We start from the raw sequence: 15,702 nt of genomic DNA, 5'->3' as shown, positions 1-15,702 counted from the left end.
CATTCAAAACGCTTACATTAGATACAAAAAAGTATATATTTATATATTGATGTGTGACAGGTAAGTAAAACGACTAGTTAACAGCTACCAAAGAATAAAAAACAAGCATTTTATCACACACTTTCCTCTATACATTGCATCTAATCTAGCTTTATTCAGGACTTACTGGAGATGAATCTTCTCTAGAGGATTACATTAAAATGTCACAGCAGTGAAACTAAAATTTGTCTACACACCATTTACCTGCCCCAAAAAAGAAACCAAAATGAAAAAAGTTACCTACAATATATACACAAAGTGCAAGGAGGCACTTCAAAATATCATGCTTTTAAGATAGTGGTGCAAAAAATAACTATTCATGCTCCAAAAACCTTGTATTTGAACAAAATAGTGGTCCAACACTCAAAACCCCTTTGTGATACTGGGGCCAGCCTCCTTCCTGTAGATCTTTACATTTCTGTGCTCTGCAGCTGGTCATACTGATCATCCGAGTAATGGGGTTTATGTGCTTTAAGATGTAACAATATATTTTCAAAAAGGGCTACAGAATATGAGGCTTTAATAACTGTGTGTTTATGGATGTAAGTCACCTGGAGTTACTGAAATTAGCAATCTGAGTCAGAATATTCAAGGCAAGGTTGTCATTAGCTAAAAGAAGAAAAAACATCGCCAGAGAGGACACTACGCACTATCATTCACTCACACAGGTTTAAAAAAAAACATAAAAGCAGTAGTCCAGTGTGTTTGCAGATTTGTTCAAGCCATTTGGTGGTGAGTGAAAAGGAGTATTACCTGATAGACAGTTGGCAACATTCTGGCAAAGTCTGTGCCCTGGAGAGAGTGTTAGACTGGGCACAAAACTGCAGCATCTAGGGTTGGTCAAACAGTCTTGAGCTCTGGGCCTGCTCTACAAAGCTATGGAGCTAGTGAGGTAACTTCAGGACTAACACTGGGTTTGCCGTATCTTGAAGCTGGTTCACGTTCTATAGAGGTAGATCTAATTCACACGTAGGATGTTATGGCATGACCGTAAACACAAGCAAAATAGTGAGACTGAATGAATCATGGCTACAAAATGTGTGATTTTATGTAATTAAAGCCACGTGTTCTTTTTTTTTTTCATTTTCATTGTAGGTTCACGTTGCTGTGATTGGTCATTTACTCTGAATTTTCAGTGGCACACATAGGTAACCAGCTCCATGATTACTTGTTGCTAGCTTTATAGCGCTGGGCCCGTGTGTGGTGCTTGTATTTGTGATTGAACACTTTTGCAGTCTCCCCTGTGCTACTTGTTTGGGCGCTCTTCCGTAAATGTTCCTTGTGCTTTTCATACAAAAGTTGGTCGTTCAACCGTTGGAATGTACCGTGTGCTGTGATCAGAGCGTTTTTGCCAGTGATTTGGCACATGTCACATTTTTCCCTGTAAACTACTGTCACTAATTTGTGCTCATATATAGGCATTTGTGCTCATCTGAGCCGGTAAACACTAGAGCGTTACACTGTTTGGAGTAAACATGTAGAAGCCTGAGTCTCTCCTGGTGGGAATGTGAAGACTGATCATGGGAAGCGTGTTGTGCATGAGGGTGAGTCCGTGAGTAAGCCAAAATTAGCTCTTCTGCGTCTCATCTGATGTTGTGCTAACGTGTATCTGTACACAGACTTCTGATTTAATTTTATTACATTTCTCATTCAGGAATTGACTGGGTGCATTTGAAATTTGAGGCTTATTTTGATTCAGTTGTGCTGGCTTTTCTAAAATGCAGGCAGTGCAAAAGCCTTTTTAAGTTCACTGATTTTCTTTAAAAGTTTGGTCCTTATACAATCAAATTAGCCAAGCTCTTTAACAACATGCTACTCTTTTCTTTTTTTAGCATATACACAAAATATATTGTCCCTTTTGGAAAAATAAAATAAATCATTAAACATGAATGGGCTCCATGCCGCAGTTTGTGCTGTACTTCTAAAAGGTGCACACTGTAACTTTTCTGGAAGAGGGTCCGTCACCTGCTTGACTCCATGTGGTGTATTTTTTGTTTTGTTTTTTTGTTTTTCCTGGAATTTTCAGCAGTATCATTTAACCTTCTTCATGGTGACAAGCAAAGTTACAGGTCATATCTGTGGAGAGGCGGATCTGCTCACAGTAATAATGCATGATTTTGCAATAAAAACACTTGTAATAGAATAAATACAAGATATATTGTTTAATGTCCTGCTGTGGAACATCCCAGGCAAAGCAAGGACATCACCATGAGACAAACAGCTGGCAAACCCTCCATCGGAAAAGTTACGCAGTGCACATTTACCATACTTTCTCTATATTGTGCTTCATTTTAATTATCAGTAGCAATCTTCAGTGTAAACAACATTATTATGACAGTTAATCATACCGTAAGGTGTTAGAAGCTGGAAGCTGTGGCACATTTTGACAAACAATCTGTAACAACTTGCCATGATTAATCCTTTGCCTCCCACTTCTCATCTGCCATGGAAAATGAATCCTATCTTTAAAGTGTATGGCGTGCTCCCAGCGCCTCTCCCTTCGTGAACACGCCAAAGTGGAAATGTATTGCTAGATCTAGTATATCCATTTTATCCTGCTTGCCTAACCTGGAAGTCTGCTGTGCAAGTACCCGCTATACATGACATATTTGTGCTCTAACCTTAGGTATCAGTTAGTATCATCAGTCAGAAAGACAGTTACAAAATATCCTTTAAAGGGACTAATACAAAATAAAGTAAACATTGCTACATAAAAAAATAAAAACAAAATTAGTAGTAGTTCTGTTCGTGTGACTTGTTTCATTCACTCATATTTTTTTTCACCAGTTATGAAAAGTGGTGGAGCCCAGCAGGAGCAGGGGTTTTCTGTGCTGCCATTATTCCTGTTTCCATGGTTCCTCCTCCACGATCGTACACTCCGCAGCAGAGCCGTTTGTGGCCGAGGTTACCTGCAAGAAGTTAGCATCCACAACTAAGGCAAGATGACGCTACACAGTTCAAAATCAATGCAGTTGCTAAGCGAAAGATCCTATATAACACGAAACTGACTCTTGTGTACTTTAAGTCATGTTGTAATGTTGTTACCTCATCAAAAACAAACCTGGAGCTGCGTTTTGTTTCATTCACTTGTATGAGTAATCTTTTATTATTAGACTTTCTACATTTCCAAAGCTCAAAATGTTTTGTTCCACCTTGTGATGTGATGTGGTATAGTGGTTAACAGTTGCCTTTTACCTTTATTTCAGCAGAGGTTTGCAATTCCAGGGCTGAAATTATCCAAATGATTCTAGTGAAAGTGTAAGGATCCCATATTATCACATGATATCACAAGGTGGAACAAGTGTTTTCAGTTTGAGAAAAAGAACCCACAACTCCAGATATGCTTTTGATGAGGAAACAACATTATAACATAGATCAGAAAATAGAATCATATGGATCCTTTAAATATGCTGTACATTCCAAACTCAAAAATATTTGAATATTTGTGCATTTAACAAATGTCCATCTCAGGAGCTGCCATGGCATTCTCTTATCCCTTAGCATTTATTCTGAGTTCTAAAAATAGAGTGTTAACTAATTGTAAAGCAGAGAAGCCTTAATACATTCTTTATAGTTTGGCAACCTCAGCAGATAAAATAAATCACCAAGGTATTTATATTACAGTTAACAGGTTGGCTTATGGATAATGAGGGAGACAAATGCACAAAATGTAGACATTACAAAAATAAAAAATCCATAATACAAAAACACAATTTATAAACAGTGTTAAGACTATTAGATGAATGCATTTTACAGTCTACTTTGGGAGCAGGGTGTTAGGAATGTTCTATTTACAGGCAAAACAGAAAAGGTCATTAGTCATGCTAGGAATGGGAATAACAAGCCTTTGTGTCGTATTTATATGGAAATGCCATCCATTAATAAACGGTAGAAGAAGAAAGGAGGATATAACTTTTTCCCTGTGTGTCACTGGGGTGACAGGTTTGCCTCCGTTGCTAGGAGACACCTTTCACCCTTTAATAAATGAAAAGGCTCATCATTAGACATTTCTACTGGGATGTGAGAGAGGCCTGCAGGTCTGTGAACCACTCAAGCCTGTACAGTCTGGAATACATTCAAAGGATAGGGATTGAAAGAGCATTATGTTTTTATATTACAAGCTACTGTACTTCACAGCTTTCCATTTCACAAGTGAGTTCACACATTGTGCATAAATAGCTGGTGTGGAAACGCAAAGCCCTGACAGAAACAGTGCTTTCATACATGTATGCAGAAAATCTGAGCTGCTAATTAGTGGTTACACTATTTTTATTCATACTACACAATCTTAATCTTCGATTGTGATGACAATAAGAAGTGTCTGTATCTGTGTTGTGGCACATTTGAGGTTAAAAGAAACTGTGCCACTAAATAATTCCTCAGTCATGAAGGGGATTATCTCGCTTTGCCTTTTCCACAAAAGCCAGTTCTCAACAGGATACACTGATGGGACTGGCTTAGCATAAGTGTTTGAAGCTAAATTCCTCCTAATAGCAATCAATTTAGGCTCATGCTTTACCTTATTAACACTAATGAGACACAAAAGCTGCCATTCGTCCAAATGAAAGTACATACATGCATCAGCTGTTCATCGATTCTCATGTCTCTGAAAGATGGAGGATGCATCCAAAAGTTTTCATGCAAAGACCATGAAGCAGAAGTGCACAGTGAGCATGCAGAGGTAAAAAGATGTTACATTGAAGTCTCTATGCCCGAAAGAGTTAATTGTACCTTGCATTCATCTACTACGATAGAATTGTTAGCAGCAGAAGATTGTGCAGTTGTGCTAGTGGTAGCGGTTAAGACGCACTGGTTGGAATTGTTTTCGTGATGGTTCTTCATGTCGTCGTAGTAGGACTGGGTCTTTGTCATCATCTCGATGTCATCCGATTTGGCTGCGTGTGCATCCAGCTCCTCCAGCTCGGCCTTGGACATGTGGTACACGATGCCTGCACCGTACGAATCTCCCACCACATTCACCGAAGTCCTGAACCGATCCCTGGAAGATTGGGTATTTACAGTAGTAAAGTTGATGTATTACCCCATATCCACCATAGCAACAGAATCAGAGACCACCTCAACCTCTTTATCTTCTTCTTTACTGCAACCAATACTTAAACTCTTAGCATACCTCCTTTTTATTGGGCAAGACACTTTGCCCATCTTGTATTATAGATTATGTATGTGGCATGGGTGCCTGAGAAATATCACTTATTCCATTAAATTTTTCATAATGATGTACAATTGAACATATCTTCCCCAACAGAAACATTAGCCACCTCAGCCTATTTTCCTCTTCACTAGTATCACTGTCTGAACCCTAATTATACCTTCCCTATACCATATATTTAGCTGTATATATCTGTTTGTACTGATTGATGCTTTTTGTTATTTCACATACAAATGCTTGTGGTGACCTATAAATATCTGCAATTTATAGGTTACCACTTTTTGTTACCTGTTTTTTGGTGACCATCTATCACATTCTTTTGTATTATGTTTTATTTTTACTAGGGAAGCGCCGATACAATACTAGTAGTGTTGTAGTCAAAACCACACTAATTAAGACCAAGACCTGTCTGACAGAGACAAGACCAAGACTTCTAAAGGTCAAGACTGACACAAGACTAAGACCACAGCCCATCGAGACCAAATCGAGACCATCTTTGTCATTTTCTACATTTATTTATATTTTACAGTTATTTTAGTGCATATATATCAATGCTTTTCTAAATCGATTTCCATCTGAACTGATTAATGTTAATTTAGGCTTAAAATGAGCCAAGCAAACTCTGCACCCCCTTTTTGGACCCCCACTCACAGTTTGAGAACCTCTTCTTTAATCCAAGTTCATAACATTTACAGTTACATTATCTTACTGGTTTTGCTGTGATATTAACAGTCTCTGCATATTTACCGGCCGTAAGACCTCGAGTCCAAGACAAGACCGAGACCAAATGCGCTCAAGTCCGAGACGAGACCAAGATCATAAAAAAGCAGTCTTGGGGCCGGTTTCAAGACTAATACCAGTCTTGAGTACTACGACACTAAATACTAGTTTCCGATATCGGTGCTGATACTGAAAACAATTGCTGGATCTGATATCGGCTTCCAGAAAGGTTCAATACACAATTATGTAACAGGACTATTTATTATAGTCGTAGTCGGCTTAGACAGTCTCACACTATTTAATTTTTATGTACACAAAGCTGTTCTGAGGGATAAATAACAACTACATAACACATTGGGATCAGTTGTATCTGATTTTATTATAGTTTTAGATCTCAGTCTCTACACTGGTGCTATAGGTTAGGAATCAGTATTGGAGTGAAAATAAATAAATCTAGACCTAATCTTCCTGCCACTCAAACTTTTATCCAACAAACTTCACATCTCACCTCACCCACTTATCTGTGTCTACATAAGTCTCCTCCTGTAATAAGGTGGGCAGAAAGTGTGGAGATAATGGGTGAACTTACAGCAGCCAGTCGACCGCCACGAGGAGACTGATGTCCTGAGTTGGCAGCCCCACAGCGGTCAGAATCAGCAGCATAGTCACCAGACCGGCACTGGGGATACTGGCCGCTCCCACACTGGCCAACGTAGCTGTCAGACTGCAGAGACACACAAGCACTCGGTCACATTCATTACAGGCACTACACTTAATCACACCCCCTCCATGCTCCAGCTCAAAGTGACCACTTGACCATAAAAATAGCTGTAGCCTGCAGTCATAGACATTGATTTGAGATGATTCATACGGCTCAAGCGCACTGGAGTAGGCCCTTACTCTCCTAAATATGTTCAAGATGTAAGAAATGGGACGTCTTTATCAACGGAAATAGATTTGTTGAAATGTCAAGTAGCAGGTCATCCATTTTTTTATGTTTTATTCAAATATAGGGGTGGGGAGAGGCATAATTTCCACAAAACGAGGTGAGATACAAGGTCGAGTTCAGGAGATAACACAAGATTTTAAGATAAATAATATGAGTTTCTAGTTTTTAGTTTCCAATTTTGGTTTCACAATGTTTTATTCATATTATTTCATACCTTAGTGCTGCTTTTTTTCCCTATTCCAATTCTAAAAACATGGGGGAAAAAATGTCACAGGTAATAATTTTCCTCATGTGTGCACGATCTTGTGGCAGTTTTGTCTCACAAGATCTTGTCCCATCCCTACTGGCATATATGCCTTTACAGCAAATGCTTTATATAGTATTTTCATGCATCAAAATAGTCATAATATAGCAAACAGTACTTCAAAATAGCGTGTAGAGGTAACAGGGGAAAAAAGAGGTTGAGAACTGATTTCTAGTGCTTCAAATGAAATATCGAGGCTACAACCACATGACAACGCTCTTGGATTTATTTTATTATTTTTTTATTTTTTTTTTTGCAGGTTGAAAAAAATTGCATCTCGCGTGTTGGATCAATAAATATTCACGTCCACACAACAACAGAGCACTGAGTGAAAACGATGTAATACATATGCCACACCTGTATGTGGTGCTGTAAACAGGACACAGCCAGAGCCAACACTACAAAGAGAGCATGCGCATAAAGTCCTTTCACTTCCGCAACAAATAAACACTGTATAGTGCAACTACGTCATACTATGTAGTAGATTAAGAGATTTTGACACAACAGTGCAAATAAACTTAGGAGCGTCTACAGCACAAACTCAGCTACGTTGTCCACCATGGTTGCTGTTATCATTGTTACTGATTGTTGCACATGGTTCTCTTCTGGTCACGTCATCATTTTCCAAAAGCTGCGGTTTGCTTGTCCACACGACAACACAATGCCGGCGTTCTCAGATTTCTCCACTCTGAAACCCATTTTCAAAAAACACCATTTTCACCCACCCGAAACGCCGACTCCGTGTGGACGAAAGGCCAAAACGAATAAAAACCTTTCAAGAATGTTTCGATCAAAAACCGTTAGAGTGTGGACTCCACCTCGTTTTTTCTTTTTCTTTCTGTATAACATAACTTGTCTTGTGGATATTTGGGCTTTATACTGCAGAATTCAGAATGTCCACTATATTTTTAATGAGTTTGGATCCTATAACCAGTGAGTGAGTACAGCCTTTGTGTCTTTGGGAAAAGCATTTCACCCAGCAAGTATGATGTTGTTGTAAACATGGGAACCTGAGAATTTTAGTACTGGACCATTTCAGTTATGACCTATTCCATGCAGCCTTACATAAAAACATTTGAACACCCAAGATTCAAAATGTTTTCTTACCTGACAGTTACAATCTGACCGGGGTCCAGATGAACTCCATTCATCTGAGCAATAAAGATGGCCGCCACAGCTTCATACAGAGCAGTGCCGTCCATGTTGATGGTAGCACCCACGGGCAGCACGAAACGGGTGACTCTTTTGTCAATGCCCAAGTTCTCCTCCAGGCAACGGAAGGTCACAGGTAGCGTACCAGCACTAGAGTCATAAAAAGGATTGACAGTTATAGCTTCTAAATATGCGCATAGTCATTATATGTTAATTATTCCGATGTTGACCTGGAAGCTGTGCCCAGAGCAGTGATCCAGGCTTGGAAAATTCCCAAGAAAAAGGTGAAGGGGTTTTTCCTGACAATGACGAAGTAGATGCTGGGGAGGAAGATGGCTCCGTGGATGATGAGTCCAATGATGACAGTGATCATGTACATGCCCAGCTGTCTGGCTACCACCTCCAAGTCTTTAATAGAGATGATCTTACCACAGATCAGACAGGCAATACCAAATGGGGAGTACCTGGCAAAAGAAGTAGTCAAGTTAACTTTGATACATGCACATTTTATCCAGTGCATTACAAGAGAGATTCAGGACTCAGGGATCGCCAATATGGGGAAAAACTGCAGATCAGGAGAGAAAATACCAAAGTAATATTGAAATTATGACATAATTTTAAGGTTAAAGGCAATTTTTAAGTTAAGTTATACAGTTATTCAGATTTTTTTTTATTGTATCCATTTATTCCATTTATTTGCACCAGTGACAGTACCAATTTTTTTCCCATGTGCAGTAATTGAGCAAAGTTTGTTTAGCTCTCGTGGCCAAAAGAAGACTGCTTGGTGCTGTCTGCTGTCTAGAAAGCATTTTAGGCTCCAAGAAACAGCACATCCACTGTTACTATGCTTGTTTTTAATAAAAAAAAAAAAAAAAAAAAAAAAACTCATTAAGGAGCACAGTTATGACACCAGGATGCATTAAGGAAGCAAGGAATCAGTACTGACTAGTGATGTAACAATAACCCGAAATATCATGATATCGTCAAAGTTCTCACAATAATATCGTGGACCATCACAATATATTGAATTACAAATCTTTTTGATTAAATGAAGAGTTATGGTGCAGTAATAGCTAAAAAAAAAAAGACAAAGGGAACTACATAGACCATGATCCTTTGCTCCATTTCAGTGCAGACTACATAAAAAAAATAACAGTTCTAAGCACTTTTAAGTCTTAGTTCTTTGTATTAAGTCTTTTCAAGGCATTTTAAGAGGAAAAAGTAGCAGATTAATAGTTTTGTTAGCCTCCAGAAAAAATTGCAAAAGTACTGTGAGATGTATATCATGAAAATATCGTACAGAAAATTTTTTATATTGTTACATCCCTAATCGTGAGCCTCCGCACCATATCATGAGCTTTCCCACGATATCGCAATAAATATCGTACCGTGAGGTTCGTACCGTGACGATATCGTATCAAGAGATTTGGATATCGTTACACCCCTAGGAACGACCACTGTAAAGCTTTTCAAATTAACTAGCTCTGTATTTCACACTATGAAGACAGTAAAAATCAGGTACAGCGCTTTAAAATATTGGAAAAATTGCTGTCTTTACTCATGATTCTAATATCGAAATAACCTATAGTTATTTCCACTTGAATGGGTTTCCGAAATGGCTTCAATGAGATTTGGTTTTGTGATACTAACCACATGATCATGATGACAAGTTTCATCACAATCTCATTGAGGATGTTGAAGAAGTCAATCATGAGTCTGGCCCTCTCGCCCATCTTGCCCATGCAGATGCCAAATGCAATAAAGAAACCAATCAGCCCTGGGACATAAGATGAAATTAGTGAAACTCATGTGGGATGAGCAAAGCCAAGCCAAGCATGACAGGTTTTACTATCGGGGAAATTGGCAAGCTCACATCTGCAACAGCTGTGTTTGCCAAGAAAATGAAATCTGAAACTGATTGTGGCTACCTAGAACGTTCATTCCACTCTTGAACTGTAGAGACTTTTTGATGATGTACTGAGGTTCTTTGGTGACATTGGCCACCAGTCCGTCCATCGTGGTGACGTTGATTACCTCTGGCTCAATTTCGATCTTCTTGGTGACTGTTTGGATCTGTAAGGAAGTAAGATATTAATGACATATAAATAAAAAAAGAGCTTCTATGAGTTTTTAATTGGGGTTTAATGGATCGTCATTAGCTTACTCTGAGTGATTCATGTATGTCTAAGCAATTCTGTGTTATCTTCCATTTGAAGCACCAAGATGAAGATGACAGCTGACCAATTACTACTATTGCGTTAGTTTAAATCAATATTACAGTTTTAAATGAACAAAATGCGTGTTTTTTCAGATTCAATAATGTCATATTGCCAGAGGGGAGACAAGAGGCAGTTTTCCCTATTAATTATGTCATACTTTAATTTCTATTACTGACTGTATCCAAAACTCCCAAAACTTGCTGTATTGCAACAAAAATCTGCATTTGAACAATATCAATTTTAGCTGCTCCCATTTGTATTAAATATCATTGCCCGATAGAATGTGGTGTTGTCTTCAAAAACCCAGTACTAGAACAAAAGCAAACTGTCTTCTTTAACATGTGCACTTTCGTTTCTTGTAATCAGTCATGTTTTACCTGTTGGAAACAAGCTTGCACAAGATTTTCAGGGAACAGGTTTCTGATGAGATCGAAGGCAGCATCCAGACTGGACACGTCATCGTTGATGGTTCCCTCTCCCAGGTTCTCCTTGAGCTTGGGGTCTCCAGGGTGGATCACCAGCACCAGGATGACACCCAGGATAGCAGCAATGATAGTGGTGCTCATGTAGTACACCATGGCTCTTGTGCCAAGGCGACCACTAGATTTGGCATCCAGACCAGCCAGACCTGAAATCCACAATGATCCACTTTATGATGGTAATAAAATTAGGCCTTTTTTTCTATACTGAAATGACATTACCAGATTAGCCTAATCTTGTAAGCAAAACTCTCAGTCAAGTCCCATCAAGCAAATTACCTCCTTTTCGGCAATCAATCAAAACATTTCTCATAATGGAAGAAATACACCAAGTACTTTCATTTGCATAATGGTTGCATAATGTCACTCAATTACGCATTCATTTCTTTTTCTATTGGTACATTTCAATAAATTCTATAAAATTTAGAAAAAGCTAGACATAATAAGAAAAGATATCATACATACTACTTTTGTTTTACCTGTGATTAAACTAGAAATGATGAGGGGCAGGATCAACATCTTGAGCATCCTCATGAGGATGTCTCCAGGAAACGCGATCACCATGATGATGTCCGGGTGAATGGGAGAGGCCACTCGGAGCAACATCCCTGATACAGCTCCCAAGATCACACCTACAATATGGAACAGAGATGTAATAGTGTACAATTATTACAGAAACAAAGTATTAAAAATATACAAGCTCCCACCATGCTAAAAATAGTCTTCAGTAGTTTTCAGTGTTCTAAATTACAAACTTCAGAAACTGCAATTACGTAGTCTTTTTTGCAATTTTTAGAGCAAAATCCTAAAATTCTATGCATAGGTTTCAGCTTCCTGTTCATAAGTGCCATTTTGATTACTTTTGACCATACCAATTAACATTTTCAGTTGTTAATTGCTATGGCAGCAGTGCTAATTTCTCATCACGCTGGCTCCTATAGATAGCTTTCTTTCCTCAAAAATACCAGATTTTGCTTGCCTGAACAGCCAGCCTCTTCTACATTCTGTTCAGTCCTTCTGTTCTCAGTCATATATGTAGTTTTTTCCCCTTTTTTACGTGTAAACAGTCATGTTTGTTTTTGACGCAAATCCATCTGTCAATCATGCACTCTGAAATAAGAGAGACAGGATACAGCTCCAGATCCACTCGTCTTTGTAAAGTTGGTGGTAAAGAATTTGCCAGAATTGCACAATCTTGGGATGTTTTTCCTGCAAAGACTCTCAGTATTAGAGTTCTTGAGAGTCTGTTCCACACTGGAGGAGTATGGATCGTTGGGGAGATAAAAGGGAAACAACCTGCTGTGACAGAGTAAAGCTGAAGGAGGATTAAGATCTGATCTTTTGAAGCACCAGGGAGGAGACTGCATGTCAGACTTCCATGTGCTTGTGTATCTTTTAAACTGCTTCTAATATATTTTGTTCTTCACAGACACTTTCAGATGTGATCAAGGCCACACTTTGTAACCCTATGAAGCCCTTTTTGTCCCTTTTCTTCCATGTTTAAAATCTATTTTGAACCTCAGTCCTTCGTCATCTCAAAGGAAGGAATGACCTCTTTGTGATCTAACCCTTCTCCCTCTGTCCCAGCAGTCATTCTCTGAGAGTTCGCCAATAAAACGCCAGATCAAACTCAACTCTGCCCCCCTGATGGTTGAACTTCCTTTGCTTCCACTAACCACAGCCAAATACCACAAAGATGATTAACAACTAACAATCATACTAATGTCTAACAAAATTGTCCTAAGGGGCTTGATCTCTCCTCTAGTCTTCAGCGATATCCCAGGATGCAATTTGGACTACTTTCCCAAGACTCATTTTGGCTCATTTGCGATTCAAGCCCTGATTTGCCAAGTAACAGTGGATCAATGATAGTGCTGGTTCAGACTGCCAATTGGGGCGAGATGTACACACAATTACACATGCGAGCAAGGCTGCTGTAGACAGACTGGATTAGACTGTATATATTGGCAGATAAGATGCTGTAGAGTAGACCATATGTTAAAAATGTCTGAACATTATCTACGAAATGACGCTGTCTGATATAAAATGAAATATGTAGTCTTTTCTGCTGGTCATTAAAGCTCTTTCTGCGATAAAGTGCAGCAATTACAGAACCGTATGGCTTCTTAGGCTTCGTTTATATGATGACGGTCTGAACTGAAGACACAAAAGTGGCGTCGCGTTTTCAGGAAGAAATCTGCGTGCATACGGTGACGCAAATGTGTGTGGAATTCGATTGGGTATGGATGCCAGGCAGCTAGGTGGTGACGCTATGTGGTGACGAAAAAGAGTACGTGAGCAGATCTGACTAGAGTTTTGCATCTTGCAACTTGGACGCTACAGTGGAGTGTATTCCTGGTTTTAGATAACATTTTTGGTGGATCCAGTATCAGTTTCCAAGATATTGGTTCAGCCGATATTCCATTTTAGTCTATAAACTGGTGAACTGGGCACTAAAGTGGTAAAGTATATGTATATAAGGGCGTGTTTACACGAGAACACTTGTGGGTAAAAACGACAAAATATTTTATCGGAAGAGCATTTCGTTGAGACCATGATGGCGTTTTTGAGGCTTAAAAATGAAAAAATCTGAAACCACGCTCCAGAGTGGAAAAGTTGAATAGTATCATATTGGTGCATTCCTTTTGGAAGATATGCAAAGAGGAATATCCACAGAAATCAAGGAATTCTTTTTTTCTCTAAATCCAAACCAGTCACTTCATCTGTCCAAAATTGTAATTTCTTTATTTGGCAGATTTTTTTTCCCATAAACTAGATTTTCCCATAAACTACGTTTCAATCTCTACCATTTGTTTTGTTTTCTTACACTTGGTCTGTCTGATGCCCCAAGGAAGTTGTGGCTACAGAACTAACTTAATAAGGCGCAATTCCAGGTCCCACAGACGAATGCTGTTGTTCTGTCCTTGGGCAAGACACTCAACCCACCTCACTGCCAATGTCTGCGTACACTAGTGTATGATGAATGTGCTTGTGAATGGGTGAGTAGCTCTTTCATGTAAAGTGCTTTGAGGACTTTGAAGGTGAAAAAGTGCTATATAAAAACGTGTCTATTTACCATTCTTACCATGAAAGAATATGATAGCATAATTCCAGATTCTACTTTTTTGAGATTTGGTATGATTCAGCCACAAATCAACCGACCAACATTAACTCTGTCGTATGTGGATGTAGTGAGGAGATGCAGGGTACTGACCGAGCACTGTGAGTGTGAGCAGAAGGTTCTTGGCCATCTTGGAACATAGTAGAGCACATTTGGACTGGGGCCTGGCCTCGATGGGCTCCAGGTGGCTCTCGTGCATCCTCACCTCCACTTGTTTAGGCATACTGTTGGCACTGGAAGAAAAAAAAAAAAGACAAGTCAGATTTATAGGCATTTCAGAGGGTTCAATTGTAACTGAAATAATTGTAATTGAATGCATGTTTGAGTGAATGAATAAATAGACGAGTGATGTTATTTTGAGGAGTTCTGACCTCAAATTCCTATGTTTCAGCTGCTTTTTTAGAGTTTTCTGTGCGGTATTTTTAAGTTCAGCTCACAGACAGATAAAAAAATATCTCTATCTATATATATATATATATATATATATATATATATATATATATATATATATATATATATATATATATTTTATTTTTTTATTTTAAGTGTAGGCACATTAAAATTACAGTGTTTAAACAAGAATGTAAAAAAAAGTTGGAAGGGGATCATACAAAAAAAAAGATGAGTTTAAAATCTGTCAAGACGGCCTCTCACTGTCTGTGCTAACTGTTATTGCCAACAGATGGAGGCTGATGACAAGATGGTGAATAGAAAAGTGAACACTCGTCTGAAGAACACATCAAACATACAGCATCTTTCTGCAGTCAGTTTACAAGACTAATCCCTCAGGACTGGTCCCAGGGAGAAAAGGTTTGAGAGGTAGTCATCTGGACACTCCCAGAAACCATTTTGAGTTTGAAATTACTGGTTTGAGACACTAGGTTCTATACCACACTGACTTATTGTTGTGTTTTAAAGCAATGACAATGCATTTAACCAAACTAGCGTTGTTTTACTCACTATTTTGTCTGTCATCTTTGTAAATTTGAGCTGGTAGTCGCTTGGATTTCCAGACAACAATATTTTAATGCAGTAATTGCATCAATAAAATGAATCAGAAATGTTTATTCATGCAGACAAGAACAATGCAAGTGATCAAAAAGGTTCACATGCATCAAAATAAACGTTAAAACCGAAGAAGATACAGCCATAATAATAGAGATAGAGCAATAAAGTGATTTTCATATCTAAACACTTTCTCGTCAACGTCATGAGACTCATCACAGATACACAACCGAAAATTACAGAAAGAAATGGTATGATTGGCCATTATTCGAGACCACCATGCTTTCCCCGCTTGTATAATTCTTGCATTGTGTTGTATTCATACTCCTGACACACAAGTCAAATTGAAATGCACTCGGAGGGGAGCTCAGTCACGCTGCCTAATTAATTACACAAGAAAGCTCTTCCTATTACGAGTCACACAGTGCATTTCCTGTTGTCATTTGGAGGTGTGAATGAGACAGTTATCGGCAGAGGGAACCAGCTGTGCCAGCGTCATGCCACTTACTCACAACACAACCGTGCAGGTGTTCCATACAGCCTT

General features: G+C 38.7%; 1 protein-coding gene across 1 annotated transcript in view; it reads right to left on the bottom strand.

The window, feature by feature from the left end:
- Window positions 1-2,876: 2,876 nt before the first annotated feature.
- slc1a2b (solute carrier family 1 member 2b) overlaps window positions 2,877-15,702 on the bottom strand; it is a 37,414-nt gene continuing 24,588 nt past the window's right edge. Inside the window, exons 2-11 of the mRNA XM_020934955.2 lie at window positions 14,247-14,386; window positions 11,512-11,664; window positions 10,931-11,181; window positions 10,263-10,407; window positions 9,985-10,111; window positions 8,565-8,798; window positions 8,290-8,484; window positions 6,519-6,653; window positions 4,771-5,038; window positions 2,877-2,948 (exon numbers count right to left, since the gene is read on the bottom strand). Coding sequence (XP_020790614.1) covers window positions 2,877-2,948; window positions 4,771-5,038; window positions 6,519-6,653; window positions 8,290-8,484; window positions 8,565-8,798; window positions 9,985-10,111; window positions 10,263-10,407; window positions 10,931-11,181; window positions 11,512-11,664; window positions 14,247-14,376 — 1,710 coding nt within the window. The 5' untranslated portion in view covers window positions 14,377-14,386. The remainder of the gene's footprint in view (window positions 2,949-4,770; window positions 5,039-6,518; window positions 6,654-8,289; window positions 8,485-8,564; window positions 8,799-9,984; window positions 10,112-10,262; window positions 10,408-10,930; window positions 11,182-11,511; window positions 11,665-14,246; window positions 14,387-15,702) is intronic.

Source organism: Boleophthalmus pectinirostris, unplaced genomic scaffold (assembly GCF_026225935.1).
Source record: "Boleophthalmus pectinirostris isolate CB_2022bp ecotype Guang Dong unplaced genomic scaffold, ASM2622593v1 HiC_scaffold_2, whole genome shotgun sequence".
In the NCBI taxonomy this organism is placed as follows: domain Eukaryota; kingdom Metazoa; phylum Chordata; class Actinopteri; order Gobiiformes; family Gobiidae; genus Boleophthalmus; species Boleophthalmus pectinirostris.
The sequence above is the reverse complement of the archived record's forward strand: the minus strand, read 5'-3'. Positions and strand labels throughout refer to the sequence as shown.